The 14,277-nt window shown below is 42.4% G+C and overlaps 1 protein-coding gene across 1 annotated transcript in view; it reads left to right on the top strand.

Moving 5' to 3' along the window:
• Positions 1 to 13,980, top strand: part of eif4g2b (eukaryotic translation initiation factor 4, gamma 2b) — a gene marked incomplete at its 5' end in the record, with an annotated part of 47,979 nt that extends 33,999 nt beyond the window's left edge. Inside the window, 20 exons of the mRNA XM_079256688.1 lie at positions 1,007 to 1,115; positions 4,823 to 4,888; positions 5,065 to 5,190; positions 6,420 to 6,522; positions 6,681 to 6,812; positions 6,892 to 6,958; positions 7,037 to 7,188; positions 7,280 to 7,390; positions 7,713 to 7,895; positions 8,035 to 8,176; positions 8,312 to 8,475; positions 8,574 to 8,687; positions 9,084 to 9,212; positions 9,326 to 9,430; positions 9,685 to 9,900; positions 10,013 to 10,271; positions 10,386 to 10,590; positions 11,919 to 12,127; positions 12,227 to 12,348; positions 12,442 to 13,980. Coding sequence (XP_079112814.1) covers positions 1,007 to 1,115; positions 4,823 to 4,888; positions 5,065 to 5,190; positions 6,420 to 6,522; positions 6,681 to 6,812; positions 6,892 to 6,958; positions 7,037 to 7,188; positions 7,280 to 7,390; positions 7,713 to 7,895; positions 8,035 to 8,176; positions 8,312 to 8,475; positions 8,574 to 8,687; positions 9,084 to 9,212; positions 9,326 to 9,430; positions 9,685 to 9,900; positions 10,013 to 10,271; positions 10,386 to 10,590; positions 11,919 to 12,127; positions 12,227 to 12,348; positions 12,442 to 12,507 — 2,780 coding nt within the window. The 3' untranslated portion in view covers positions 12,508 to 13,980. The remainder of the gene's footprint in view (positions 1 to 1,006; positions 1,116 to 4,822; positions 4,889 to 5,064; positions 5,191 to 6,419; positions 6,523 to 6,680; positions 6,813 to 6,891; positions 6,959 to 7,036; positions 7,189 to 7,279; positions 7,391 to 7,712; positions 7,896 to 8,034; positions 8,177 to 8,311; positions 8,476 to 8,573; positions 8,688 to 9,083; positions 9,213 to 9,325; positions 9,431 to 9,684; positions 9,901 to 10,012; positions 10,272 to 10,385; positions 10,591 to 11,918; positions 12,128 to 12,226; positions 12,349 to 12,441) is intronic.
• Between the last annotated feature and the right edge of the window lie 297 nt (positions 13,981 to 14,277).

Below are 14,277 nucleotides of genomic sequence, written 5' to 3'. Positions count from 1 at the left end.
GCCTAACATCAGATTGCTTAAGCTAACTATAGCCTATTAGCTCTGGAGCCGGCAGATAGCCTAGCTTACTGATGCTTCATTTGATTTATATTCTTGCAGAAAATGGCGTCGTCGCCTAGCTACTGTATTTTTTATATTTAGATTATTTGCAAATAAATAGATGCGCCCGTGTGTGTGCATTGTACTGGTATCCTTATTTCACGACTAAACAGAAAAATATTCCGTCGTACGAATTTTGCCCAGAGTTTCTTCAAATCTGGCCTTGGACACATAGGTTTATTCAGATCCTAGCGAAAGGATGGCTGTAAGGACCGTCGACTGGAAGGTTAGCGGCCAACCATGCTGCCCTGCCCCATGCCACTGCAGCACAGTCACGTTACCGTCAGCTTACCAGAATAGCCATGTTTTCGATCCATGGTACCAAATCACTGTAAAGCATCTCAGCATTAATGCAGTGATTGCAAGGTTTTTGTACTAATGTCACAACCATTGCAATCCATTTGGTGTTTTTGTGTTCAGACAAATGGAAAACATTTGTCTGAACTAGTGACGTAGCTAATTTCGACGTTTAGCAGCGAGACGAGCCAACTCATTAGTTAGCTGACACATCTTTGCTTTGTTGTAGCAGAAGAGAAAACACTCGCAGATATCATGTCATTGACATCACGTCATTGTGCAAACTGGGACAATCGGTACTCAACTAGCAGCATTTGATAGCCGAGCTAACGTGCTAGCAGCGTATTTAAATATGAGGTCGGTTTGATGTGGGATTTTTTTTTCACGAGTTGTTAGACGTGTGACAAAAACATGACTGCTAAATAAATAGTTGATCAGGGATATTTGGCAAAAATCGGGAAAAAAAAGACTTTATCCATGTCTAACATTTATATAATTCGGTGCCCTTCTTTGATAACATCGTAGCTTATCCAGCAGCCTATGTCTTGTTTTTTCCCAACCCCCACGGATATACTAATTGCATTCCTTTTTTTCCCTCCCTTCTCCACAGCACCGTTTTCCCCATCCCCTCCTATTATTCTTATTCTTTTGAGTATTCTTCATTGTCAAGCCGCCAAAGTGGAGAGTGTGATTGCAGAAGGGGGTGCTTCTCGTTTCAGGTAATAAACCAGAAGTTTGAGAGGAAGTACTAACATGGAAATCACTTTTATTTATTTCAGGGTTGGTTGGTCCTCTGCCATCATTTTGGGCTGGAACTTCCGGCCTTTACAACTATGCAGGATATGGGTACGCTCAAAATGGCAGTCAGACCCTTCTCTTTTGTTAAAAAAAAAGGGAGGGGGGGCTTTGGAGGGGTCTATGTCCTGTACATTGTATACATAAAATGTCCACAAATGTCTAAAATGAGCTGCTGTATGTTGAAAGCAGAAGTACACGAAGATGCTTTTTGGCAGCAGTTTTATGATGCAGGTATTAGGCTACATAACACACACGTCATGCTGGTGGAAATATTAAAATAATATTGTAAACATATAAGATAATCAGTTTAATTTGATCAGAATGAGCTGATGGTAGCGTGCTCATCAGTAATGATTAAATGGCGGCGGCAGCAGAGCAGTCTTTGAAAGACATTTTTTATCCTGCTCGTCACCTTAGCACCTTTTTGGATTTTAGGGTCTTGCAGAGGGGGACAAGAATTGTGAGTATTGAAGGGGAAGAAAATTGAGTTTAGATTCTACTTGTCATCTATTTTAATCAGTCTGTGTTCAATCTGCACAACAGTCTATGGCCAAAAGGTTTTTTTTTTTTAATTTAATCCAATTTTGAATCATTTTACACATTTATGGTGATCAGGAAACCTACAATCTTAACTATGCCCAAGCAAATGCTTTGGATAATCATATAAAACAGGAGCATTTCTTGTTGTTTGGTTAAGGAAATGCTCCAGCTGTATGCTTCCTTTGCATATGCAGCATGTTAAAAAAACAGAACTTTTGCGATTTTCCCAGCAACCCGCTCCCTATCGTTGGCTAATTCGGCATCCATCTTCCATCTCCAGCTAGCAAAAGACAGGCTTATCTTGACTGTCGTGAGGCTTTCTTTTACTTTGATCCTATGAATATGTTTTCTTGCATTTCTTTGCTAAACCAGTCATGGAGCATGTTCAAAACAGCCGGTGTGTTTATATTCATTTGCTAGCATGTGATGCAAAACTCGGCTGCAACTTTACATGCATCTCAGATTAGAAAGTTGTGTACTGCAGTTTCTCAGCCTTGACATGCTGCTAGGTCGCAACAGCTCCAGAAACATGCATGATAGTTATCACTGTGCCATCAAACAACTCCAGGACACATAGTTCTAAGGTCAAAAAGTCATGTAACATCTACAAGATATTCAAATGGGAGAACATTGTAAAACTGCTGTGAGCCTCTGATCTGGATGCCTAAGTATGACAGGAAGCAAACATGTTTGATTTTGAAATGGTCCACTCAAGAAGCAGCTTGAAAATCAATAATCTATCCCACCAGTAAAACTGATGCTAAACTAAAACGTTTAGAACGGGGGTAGGCGAGTTCAGTCCGAGAGAGCTGCAGGTGTGTTAAAATGGGGAAACAAAGAAAACCTGCAGGACTGCAGCTTTGTCGAACCAAACTTGCCTACCCCAAGTTTAGGATATTAAAAAGCAGAGAATAAAATTACATAAGTTTGACATTTCATGTAATTTAAAAAACATTTTCACCCTGATGTAGCTTGTAGTAACGAATATATAGAAATGTCAACCTTCTGGCTGATTTAAAAGAAAAATGTTACCAAGAGAAGCAGTGGGTTGAAGAGGTTTGAAAACATGCAACCCTGCAAAAGGGCCTGGTAAAGCATGTGCCATCCCTCCTGGAGTTTGTCACCCCCAGTTCCTATCCCTATAAGCGTAGTGTATTCAAAGCCATTTGTTAAAAACCAAAAAGCATTTTAATTTTAAATAGGGCAATTTTTAAATTCCTAAACATACAGCAGTATACAGTGGAAGTGAAAAAAAAAAAATGAATTGGTTGCATTGCTTGTTGAAGTTCATGTGTGCCATTAGCAGTCAGAACTCATGCTGTGTTTGTGAGTCTGTAAAAAACAAACAACAAAAAAAAAACAACCCCTGCCATTAAAATCTGAACTGTGAATTCCTTAAAGATTTAATCGAACATTAGAAATGACTGTTCTTTTATTGTATTCTGATTCACTAGATTCCTGAATTAAACAATTTTACATTGGGCTGGTTTTTGCATCCATTTGTAAATCTTTCTAAAATATTCCATTAAAAGTGTGTTAAAGTAAGCACATGATTTACAAAAGAAACCCAACATATATAAATCTATGGTTGTGACATTTGTTAGAAGTCTGCTCCAGTAAGTTTGGACTTAAGATGACACAAAAAGAAGCCAGACTGACTGTGTCAAACCAAAACTAGGCTTTTAGAATACGTGTTAACATTTTTATGAAATCAAGCACCTCAACGCCTGACCAAACACCCAGAAAATGCAGGTAGAGGCTGAATCAGTCCAACACGGATACACTTAACACTAGACTAAAATCAGATCAACAGCACTGCACATGCTCTTGTCGTTCCTCCCGAGCCTTTGACCTGTTAGAACAGGAAAGTGGTTAAAAGCAGAGTTTACTGCTTTTTTGTTGTAAAACCAGGAAAATGTAAAACACTCCTGAAATGCAGAAATGTTTTCATTCAACTTGTGGATGTGTGAAGGACATACGGTCAGCAGATTCAGTGGTTTTGGTTTAAGGTGTATATTGTCAACTGAAACCAAAGCAAACAAAAAGCTGGAGTCATATTACCAGCGTTTCCCAAAGAGCTCAGTGTAGATCCGCAGGCAGGATAACATATGAACTTTGTGGAACGGCACAACCAGCAAAGTCATTGTTTTATCTCTGCAAACAAGATTTGTTCAGATGCAGGCTTCATGGAGAACTGTCTCCGTTTTGTTCCTCAGTTTGCTGAATGCTGCTTTATTTCTCACACATCCTCCTCACATGCACTGTATTAGCTTTATAAACAGAAGAATCATTTTTCAACTTGTATGTCTCGATCTTGAATGAATGTTTGTGACATTTACTTGAAATTCCCTTGAAAACACAAGTAGTATTCATTCAGAAGAACACAGATGAAGTTTAGCTTGTTTTTTTATTTTTTTAATTCATTGCTTTGGCTTTTTTCTTAAAAAATCCTCCTTTGTTTGAGCCTTACTGCGCGCTGCCATATATGTGCAATGTTTAGATCATTTTCTCTTCAGCTTTCTATTAGGGCTGTGAAAATATGCTTTTTTTTTATATATAATTGATTCTGATTTCTTTTTGGGTGCCGATTCAGTTGAAATTGCGATTCTCATGATTCTTCAGTTTTGCTGATTTTTGTAGACTGAAAACAAAACAAAAATGTACAAAACTATTTTTTGCTCCTCATTTTTCATAATTCAATTCGGAAAAACCAACGCAGTAGCCACATCATTATTCACCTGCTATAATACCCAAGAAGACAAGTTAAAAAAGATCAATTAAAACCATAAAAATGACAAATTTTGTAATAGATTATTTGTATTTATTTGAAAAAAAGAAAAAAAATGTAACAAAGAAATCGATTTTAAAATTGTGAAGCAAAAAATCCCGATATTCAATTTTTTTGTTTCGACTTCCCACCCCTAGTTTCTAACTGTAGACTATTTATGATCTAAAAACTTGTATTAATGCTATATTATTGCCTCAGCCCGTGTAAGTGCACTGACAAGCAGAAGCATCGATGCTTCCTACGGGTTACTAACAGGCTGCTGTATGAAACTGACAGTCCTGCTCATGTTTGTCTCTGTAGTGCTTCTTCGGGGGGAGGAGGTGGTAGGGGTGCACCTCAGCACTATCCCAAGACTGTCGGCAACAGGTTAGTTTTATTTACCAACCCCCCCCCCCCCCCCCCCCTTGATGTAAATGTTAGACGTGAGCAGAACGTCTGTGTTGAGGTTTTGTTCTTGAACAGTGGCTATTTGCAGGAGCTTTGGCGTACTCGTCTGTAGCAGCTCCAGTCTTCTCAGATTGTGTCTCCATCTCTGTCTGCAGCGAGTTCCTGGGGAAAACCCCAGGGCAAAGCGTTCAGAGATGGGTTCCTTCACGAAGCACTAGACGAGATGTCAACTCCAGCAACGAAAAAGAGCGACACGATGCAATCTTCAGGAAAGTGAGGGGGTAAGTCATCCCCCGGTCAATGTTTGAGCAGTTTTCATATCAAACAACAATCTCCGTCAAAGACAACAGGACTCTTTCGAACATTTCAATGTTTTCATGCTGAAGCTGCTTAAAACCAGGCTGAAGGGTTACAAAGTTCAGTGTGTTTCTGCTGCTCATGTGTTCACTGAACGGCCGTCACTAAGATGACATGCGCTTTGCTAAAGGCACTTAAATCCTGTTTTCTTCTGAATCAGGTGATATTTGTGAGAAGATAAAGTTCAAGACATGACAGTTTGCTCTGAATGTAGCTTATCACAGGAAAGAGTAAGCAGCTTTTGCAGAGAGCAATTCTGTAAACACATGTTGTGTCCCAGTTCAGGGGCTACACACTTCGAAGTGGGAATTCGTTGGCGACATACGTCATAGTGGCATTCCAAGTACTGTCCCAATTCAAAGGCTCCTCCCTATCCAACCCACAAATCTGCACTTCGTTTAGCACCAGTTTAGCTTGTAACAAAGGCTACAAACGGTGTCCTTCGTGGCCACTTTTTTTTTTTCCTCCCAGAATTCATTTTGCACAGGACAGCAGGGAAAGAGTAGCAGTTAACTGCTGAGAAGTAAATGTGCAAATACACACAAATATAAATATATCTGTAAAAAAAACATTTTAAGTAAATATAAAGTTAACTCTGAGGAATTTTTAGCTAGCTTTATCATTCTGCAAGCATCCTGAAAGCAGTAAGAGCGCAACATCCATTTTTATCACCAAACTTTAGTCATTACTTTGAGGTAAATGAGGTTTTTAATAATCAAATGAAGTTCCGTTGGATCCGCCATCATGGACAGAAAAGCCGGACGGCAGCAGCAGTGGCTTGTGGTGACAACAAGTGAATTTAATTGTACTTCGGGTCTCAACAGCACTTTTTTCTCAGGCATAAATGTGAGCTTGACAGGATGTATTCTCAGTTCGAGGAAAGCTTGTCTGGGATGTCTCTTCCACGTTTTTATTTAGATGCACCAATAAATGAAAAGAAATATTTAAAAAAATTACTAAGTAGCCTGCAGAGTGTCCTATGTGGTCTGCACACTTGAAGTGAGCAGAAACTGAATTGGGATAGCTTTAGGTGCATAAATGTGTGTATATTTTATTTATTTATTTATTTTGTGTGTGTGTGTGTGTAGATGTTTCTGCCATTTACTTTTCTTTCCCAATTTCACTCATATCCTGCCTTTGCTTTCTTCACTAGCATACTCAACAAACTCACGCCTGAGAAGTTTGACAAGCTATGCCTTGAGCTCCTGAATGTGGGCGTAGATTCAAAACTCGTCCTTAAAGGAATCATCTTGCTGGTAAGCGAACACTTTTATCCTCCATTGCTCTGCTAAATGGAAGTGTATTCATCCATTCTTGGCAGGCTGCTCTCAGTGACTCATACCCACTTTAACGACTCTGTGATCCTGCTCTGGTTTGTCCCCCCCCCCCCCCCCCCCCCTGGCTCGGTGCTCAGATTGTAGACAAAGCCCTAGAAGAGCCGAAGTATAGCTCGCTCTATGCTCAGCTATGTCTGCGCTTGGCAGAGGACGCACCAAACTTTGATGGCCCTTCATCTGAGATCCAAACATCCCAAAAGCAGAGCACAGTAAGTGAGCAATGGGGAATATCAATGTACTTTTATATGTTATCAGTTCAACAGTTTTTTTTTCCCCTTGTGATTGTAGACCTTCAGAAGACTGCTGATTTCCAAGCTTCAAGATGAATTTGAAAACCGCACCAGAAATGTTGAAAGTAAGTCTCTGTCGTGAGGAATCCTCTTGTTTCCACCTCCCAGCCACTGCTAACCAGATGTTTCTTGTCTCAACTCAGTCTATGACAAACATGATAACCCTCTTACTTCTGAGGAGGAGGAGCAACGTGCCATTGCCAAGATCAAGATGCTTGGCAACATTAAATTCATCGGGGAACTTGGCAAACTTGACCTCATCCATGAATCTATCCTTCATAAGTGCATCAAAACAGTACGTCCACCATTTGTCTTGTGCACTTGAAGACTGCACAGCTTCATTGAACCAAACTAATGCACATCTCCTGTAATGACTTTTTGTGAAGCTTCTGGAAAAGAAGAAGAGAGTCCAGCTCAAGGATATGGGGGAGGATCTGGAATGCCTCTGTCAGATAATGAGAACAGTGGGGCCGAGACTCGACCATGAGAAAGCAAAGGTAAGGGCATCTTTGGCAGCTGTATGTGGTTTTAATGCAGATAAAATATCTGCATAACATCAATGGGTCAGTCTGTTACTGGAAACGTAAATCTCCTGTATATTATCTGGGGAGGGGGGGCATTTTGAACTTGATTGCTACAATCCCCACCTCCATTCTCCCTGTCTTTGAGCTCTTGTCCAGGTCAATCTTGTCACTTTGAGTTGTGGCTTAGCTCACCATCTGGCTTCACCTAATGCCCCACTTGGCTCACAACTGTCGTCCCTAGCCCTGCTTTTAAAACTGTCTAAGTGCAGTTTCACTCTTTCTGTCCTTGCACCAGTCTTTAATGGATCAGTACTTTGGCCGTATGCGATCCTTAATGAACAACAAGGAGTTGCCTGCCAGGATCCGCTTCCTGCTGCAAGATACAGTGGAACTGCGTGAAAACAACTGGATCCCCCGCAAGGCCTTCATTGACAACGGACCAAAGACGATTAATCAGATCCGTCAGGATGCAGTGAAAGTGAGAGCAGTTTTATTGTTGGTTTGATTTTTCCTCTGAGAGACTACAGACCCACATCTCCCATCAGGGATAAAGTTGCTTAAATGTTGAATGTATGTCATTGGATGTCATGGTTGTTGAAACTCTGGTTGTTTGTTAGGATTTGGGTGTTTTCATCCCAGCGCACATGTCTCAGGGGATGAGGATGGACTTCTTCCTGGAAAGCCCTTTCATGCCCAACAGAATGAAACTGGACAGGGAGACTCTCGGGGGATTGGCTGACATGTTTGGACAGATGCCAGGTATGCCTTGTTTTCATGTTTGTTTGTTTTTTCCAAGTTAAAACAGTTATTTCTTTTTATTTAACCCAAAGGTCTTTCTTTTGGTGGCTACATACTCTGGAGTACTTTGCTGATTCTGAACCTTTTGTTCCTCAGGCAGTGGGATTGGAACTGGCCCAGGGGTTATTCAGGACAGGTACTCGCCCACTATGGGACGCCATCGCACCAACCCACTCTTCAATGGCCACAGTGGCCACATCGCCCCTCCTCCACAGTCACAGTTTGACATGGGGCCCAAGTCTTTTGTTAAGTCCAACCAGGTAATCCTGCTGAAAGTAGACATGAATATTGGTGTGACAGATTTACCCACAGCTTGAAAGAAAATAAATACAAATTTCTCCATGTCATTAATGAACAGGTTCAGAACCAGCATTTCCTCAACCAGAACCAGAACCACATGGCCCAGCAGCAGGTTCAATCTAAGGACATGCCTCCACGTTTCAGCAAGAAAGGACAGCTAAATGCAGATGAGGTAAAGGAAACTAGCCACGGTTGGTTAGATGTCTGGTTAAGTTAGATTTGTGCTCTGCTTTCATTCTACATGAGGCTCCATGATGCACCCAGCCGGACGCTGACTCCGCAGCAGTAATGGCTGCATCTGGAGCTGCTTTTTTGCCCAGTGATTATAAAAAGACGCGTTATTCTGAGGAACACAACCTGCTGTCAGTCTCTTCTTCTCTGTTTGCTCTGTCTTTAATCTCCGTCTTTCCCGTCTCCTCCTCCACCTCTCCTTTTCCTCAAACTGGCAGCAGGTCCGCTGACTGCGATTATGAGATATGAGGGCATTTCGTATCACTTAAAATGCAGGTTTTCAGTCCTGTGGAAAATAATATTAAGGCTGCTCTCTTTGCTGCCTTGTGGTCCCCAGATCAGCCTCAGGCCAGCGCAGTCATTCCTCCTCAACAAGAACCAGGTGCCCAAGCTCCAGCCTCAGATACCGACCATGATGCCTCCCAGTGCCCAGCCCCCACGAACTCAAACCCCTCCTCTGGGTCAGGTAAGGCAGTTGTCAGTCTGGGAACAGATACAAATTGGTTATAGTTTAAAGTTTTGGGAAAAGATTGGATTTGTTTAAGCACCGTATTGACATAATGTAACCTTTGGCCTCAGCCTCCACAGCTTGGCCTGAAGACCAACCCCCCTCCCATTCAAGAGAAACCTCAGAAGACAAGCAAGAAACCGCCTCCTGCCAAGGAGGAACTGCTGAAAACCACGGTATGCAAAGCAGTAGGAAAAATCAATTAAGGGATGTTTATATCAGCATGGAGCTGTTTATAATCTGTAGCTGCGTTTGGTCGAACCTTAAGTGCTTTAATGCCCTGAGTCGAATCCTGTCTGACACAAGACAAGTGGGACTTGAAACATGAACCTGCTTGGCTTGTACATGCAGAGTAGGCGTACAAACAAGATGTGTCCTGCTTGGGAAACAAGCATCAGCTCATGTCTGTGTTCTCGTCTCCTTGCATCAGGAGGCCATTATGACGGAGTACTTGAACACTAAGAACCTGACTGAGGCTGTAAATGGCGTGCGAGAGATGAAGGCACCAAAGCATTTCCTGCCCGAGATGCTCAGTAAGATCATCGTGTGTTCTCTGGATCACCCTGATGAGGACAAGGAGCATGCCAGCACTCTGATCCACACACTCCGCACTGAGGGTCTCATCACCGGAGAGAACTTCATGCTGGTAAATGAAGATAAAGCCAAAGTATGTTGGGTATGAAGGCAGGGAATTTAAGCAGCGTTGACCTCCCTCTTTTTTTTTTTCTTTTTTTTTTCCATTCCTCCCTCAACTTCAGGCTTTCCTGAGCGTCCTGGACCAGTGCCCCAAAATCGAGTTGGACGTTCCCCTGGTGAAGTCCTACCTGGCCCAGTTTGCAGCTCGGGCTATCATTGCAGAACTGGTGAGCGTAGCAGAGCTGGCTCACCCGCTGGAGAACGGCACCCACTTCCCCCTCTTCCTGCTCTGCCTGCAGCAGACTGCCAAGCTGAAGGACCGCGAGTGGCTCACGGACTTCTTCACGCAGAGCAAGGTCAACATGCAGAAGATGCTGCCAGGTATGAGCTCCACTGGCTTTTATCTCCAGCTTCTGGGTGTGCAACAGATAAGCCCATAAGGGAGAGATACGCAACCCGTATGACCACCTTCCTCTCACTTTGTCATCATCACAGAGATCGATCAAAACAAGGACCGCATGCTGGAGATTCTGGAGGGCAAAGGTCTGAGCTTCCTGTTCCCGCTGCTGAAGCTGGAGAAGGAGCTGCTGAAGCAGATAAAGGCAGACCCATCTCCACAGTCCATCTACAAGTGGATTAAAGACAATATTTCGCCCAAGCTTCACACTGACAAGGGCTTTGTCAACATCCTCATGACGAGGTGAGTATTTGTTTTGTTTCCTCTTAAAGGTAACTTCTTCCTTTGTAAGATGTGGACAGCACAAGTGATTTTTTTCACACATCAGGAACCAATCTGAACGTAGCGTACGCCAAGGAGAGTCGGCTAAATGATACTTGAATGCGTCACCATCTAAACAAACCTCAGGCAGTCATACGAGCATGTAACAGAAACATAACAGCTTCTGTGCACTTTACAGTTAATGTTAGTTTCTCCACTTGCAAACCAGACACACAAGGTGTTGTATGAAAGACCGTCTCGTCACTGCAGTGAAACTCAGCTGGAAGCTAGAGTGCAAAACAATAACTGTTAAAACCATTGGCACTTTTTTTTTTCTTTTTTTTTTTGTTTGTTTTTTTTTTGTGGCAGTCACAAGTTATATCCCAGTTCTAAAACATTCTGTGCAAATGTGGTTTCTGAGTGTGTGTAAGCGTTAAATTAATCACAAACATAGCGGTGTTTTTTGGTAGATTTGCTTGCATACATAAAGAGAACAATATCACGTGACTTCAATTGAGTCAGAAGAGCTGGTGTTTAAAGGGGTGCTATTATGTTATTTTGAGTTTTCTGAGCTTTCTACAGTGTTACAGTGTTGAATCCTCATCAGACATGTGAACGGCACTGTTTTTTATCACCTAAACGCATGTTTGAGTTTGAGTTTGAGTTCCAGCACTCTCTCCGTTCGGTTTCCATGGCGATAAAAATGCGTCGTTTTAGAGAGTTTTTCTACTTGGAAATCCTTGTGACGTCCCGGGGGATAAGGTTCAGTGATTGGTTACCTTCTACTGGTTAACAAGGGCATGTACAAATACATCAGGTGGGTGGAAAACGTCGGATAAAGTTATTTCCAACGATGGCTGGTGAGTTTACCAAAGAGAGACATCCTGCTGCATTTGTTGCTGTGGGTTGCTGTTTTCCACTTCGTTTTCAGGGTCTGATTCAGGTTCCAACATGTAGGGCTGTATGCTATGTGTTGACATTGTATTTTGTTTTTTTATTGAGTTCATATTAGTCTAATCATTCTGTTTATGAGATGTTACAATGACGGCGAAAGCAGTTGCGGTGCGCGCTCCCGATGTAGTGCAGTGGCGGGAGGCGGGGCTTAATGCGGAAGAGTCTCAATCCACTCGTTTTGCCCACAGGCTGATCTGACAGTCTACGGAGAGGGTCGGTCTGAAGTAAATAAAGCGATTTATGACAATAACTCGATCAATCCCAGCCCTTCTGGGCTCAGAAATAAAAATAAATGAGCCTGAAATGTGCATAATAGTTCCATTTTAAGCATCCAGTGCTGTGTGGTCTTCTCCCAGCTTCCTGCAGTACATCTCCCAGGAGCTGTGCATGACAGAGGGCGACGATCAGCTGGCGGCCCCCTCCAAAGAGCAGCTAGAGCAGGAGAAGCAGCTGCTGCTGGCCTTCAAACCCGTCATGCAGAAGTTCCTGCACGATCACACCGAGCTGCAGGTCAGCGCCCTCTACGCGCTGCAGGTACACTGCAATGCCAGCGGGTTCCCTAAAGGTACAGTAGCTTCAGGTTAATGCTCTGCTTATTTAACAACAGGCTGATTTTTGTATTAAACCTAAAATAATAATGATTGATTAATTATTTTCTAAATAGGCATGCTGCTGCGCTACTTTGTCCATTTCTACGACATGGAGATCATTGAAGAAGAAGCCTTCCTTGCATGGAAAGAAGACATTACCCAAGAATTCCCTGGAAAAGGAAAAGCTTTATTCCAGGTACAGGAGTTATGTACAGCGATGTAGGATTCGTTCAGTGAAGCCAGAGTATTTAATTTGGTGTCAGACTGACAGATTTTTCTGCCCTGTCAGGTCAACCAGTGGCTCACCTGGCTGGAGACGGCCGAGGAGGAGGAGTCCGAGGACGAAGCAGATTGAGAAAGAAGCCGAAGCTTCACGGCATAGATCAAATTTCTCATCTTGTTAGACTCGCCTTTCCTTTTTCTTAAACACCGTGCTTAATTTAACCACTACCACGTGGCACTCTGCTGCTTTGTCTAGCAAATCTAAACCGAAAGCTTGTTACCTGTGTGTGTGGGAGGGTTTGGGGGAGGGGGGCATCGTACACAACCAGCTGCACCATAATGTTCTGAAAAACGCAGTTTAGTCTGTTTCCTCATGTTTTTTTTTTTTTTTGTTTTTGTTTTTTTTATTATAATCTGTTATTATCGACTCCATGAATTTAAGTCTAGAGTGACTCGACCATATTTCCTTCTGGTTTTGGTTTTGTTAAGTTTGTTACCCTCGATTCTGATGCATGTTTTTTTTTTTTTTTTTTTTCACGGTTCAGTTTTAACTGATTTCAACCTCATTTTCTTAGTAAACAGCTTTATTTAAACATCTGTTGATTTTCCCAGGAAGGTCAACATAAAATGGATTATAGTCACTAATGGTAGTTAAAAGATAAAACCGTTCACCAGAGGACTTGTCAATGTGCTCAGTAACCTGCTGTAACGGTCCATCATGTCATCACACCCAGATGCCAGATTAAGCAACAGCAGGGCGATTGACAGAGAAAATCCCGACCCGGTGACGTGATTTGTTTTAGGTCGCCCACAGAAGTGGTAATGAAGTATAAACTGGCTAAATATTTCATCACTTTTTTTTTCCCCCTCCCCTTTTAGGCTTAAAATAAGTGAGCAACTTTTCCCCTCACCAGGAAGTTTTCTTTCCTGTAAGTCATCTACATGAGTGGTTGCAATACTCATCCTCCAGATGTTACAATACGTTAAAACGAAGTGTAATCATTGGTGTGCCGCCGTAATGTATCGAAGTTGCCTGTGTTTCTACCTCTTAGTTAGATGGGCTTTTTTTTTTTTGGTGTTTGTGCTGGGATGATAATGAAAACGAAGAATCTCGAGCCCAAACAAGTGTTGTAGGTATTTGGATTTGGACCTGGCATAATTGCACAGTTTCTGGAAGCATTTCCAAGGAGGCTTCACTTGTTTACAGGTAGTAATTATTTAATAGTGGAAGAGAAGCTTTTATTAATTCAGCTTCAGCTTCTTGGTATCTTCTTATCAACCCCCCCCCCCCCCCCCCCCCCCCCCACACACACACACACACACACACACACCTGGAGTTTGGCACAACCGTGATAAAGTGACCTGTTTTTAATTTTGGGGCTTGATCGTTTAAAAAAAAAAAAAAGAAAAAAGGAATTTCTGAAATTGGTCAATGTCAGACAGTTTGTAGCTCATTCTTTCCTATATTGTAAGAAAACAACATTTTACCCAAGAATTATGCTCACAAGCCATGTGTATGTATAGGGCAAAGGATTTGGAACTTGCTGTAAGGTATTCATTATTATTGTGCACCTCTGTTGCTTTAATGTCAATAAAGTCCAGTACATGAGCACCAGTACCATCTGACTTTTATTTACACTTTTCTCTGCATGAGAGGTTTGGACAACATGGGACATCCGAGATGATCTGGAAGTGCCTCTGCTCAGCCACTGCGAGCTTTATGGATTACATGGATCATCACCCCTGGTCTGTGGGGATCCAGAAGTATTCCACCACCTTCCTGCTTCTGCGTGGGGGGGCAGAGTCAGGTCGCTCCCCTCCAAAGGCAGGCAGTTCATCAAAATGACTTGGCCCCATGTCCCTCCCAGTGTGAGGGGCAGAGATCCTGAACATGTTCCTGAAA

The sequence above is a fragment of the Telmatherina bonti genome (assembly GCF_933228915.1).
Source record: "Telmatherina bonti genome assembly, chromosome: 2".
NCBI lineage: Eukaryota > Metazoa > Chordata > Actinopteri > Atheriniformes > Telmatherinidae > Telmatherina > Telmatherina bonti.
This window is presented reverse-complemented; position numbering and strand designations above follow the sequence as displayed.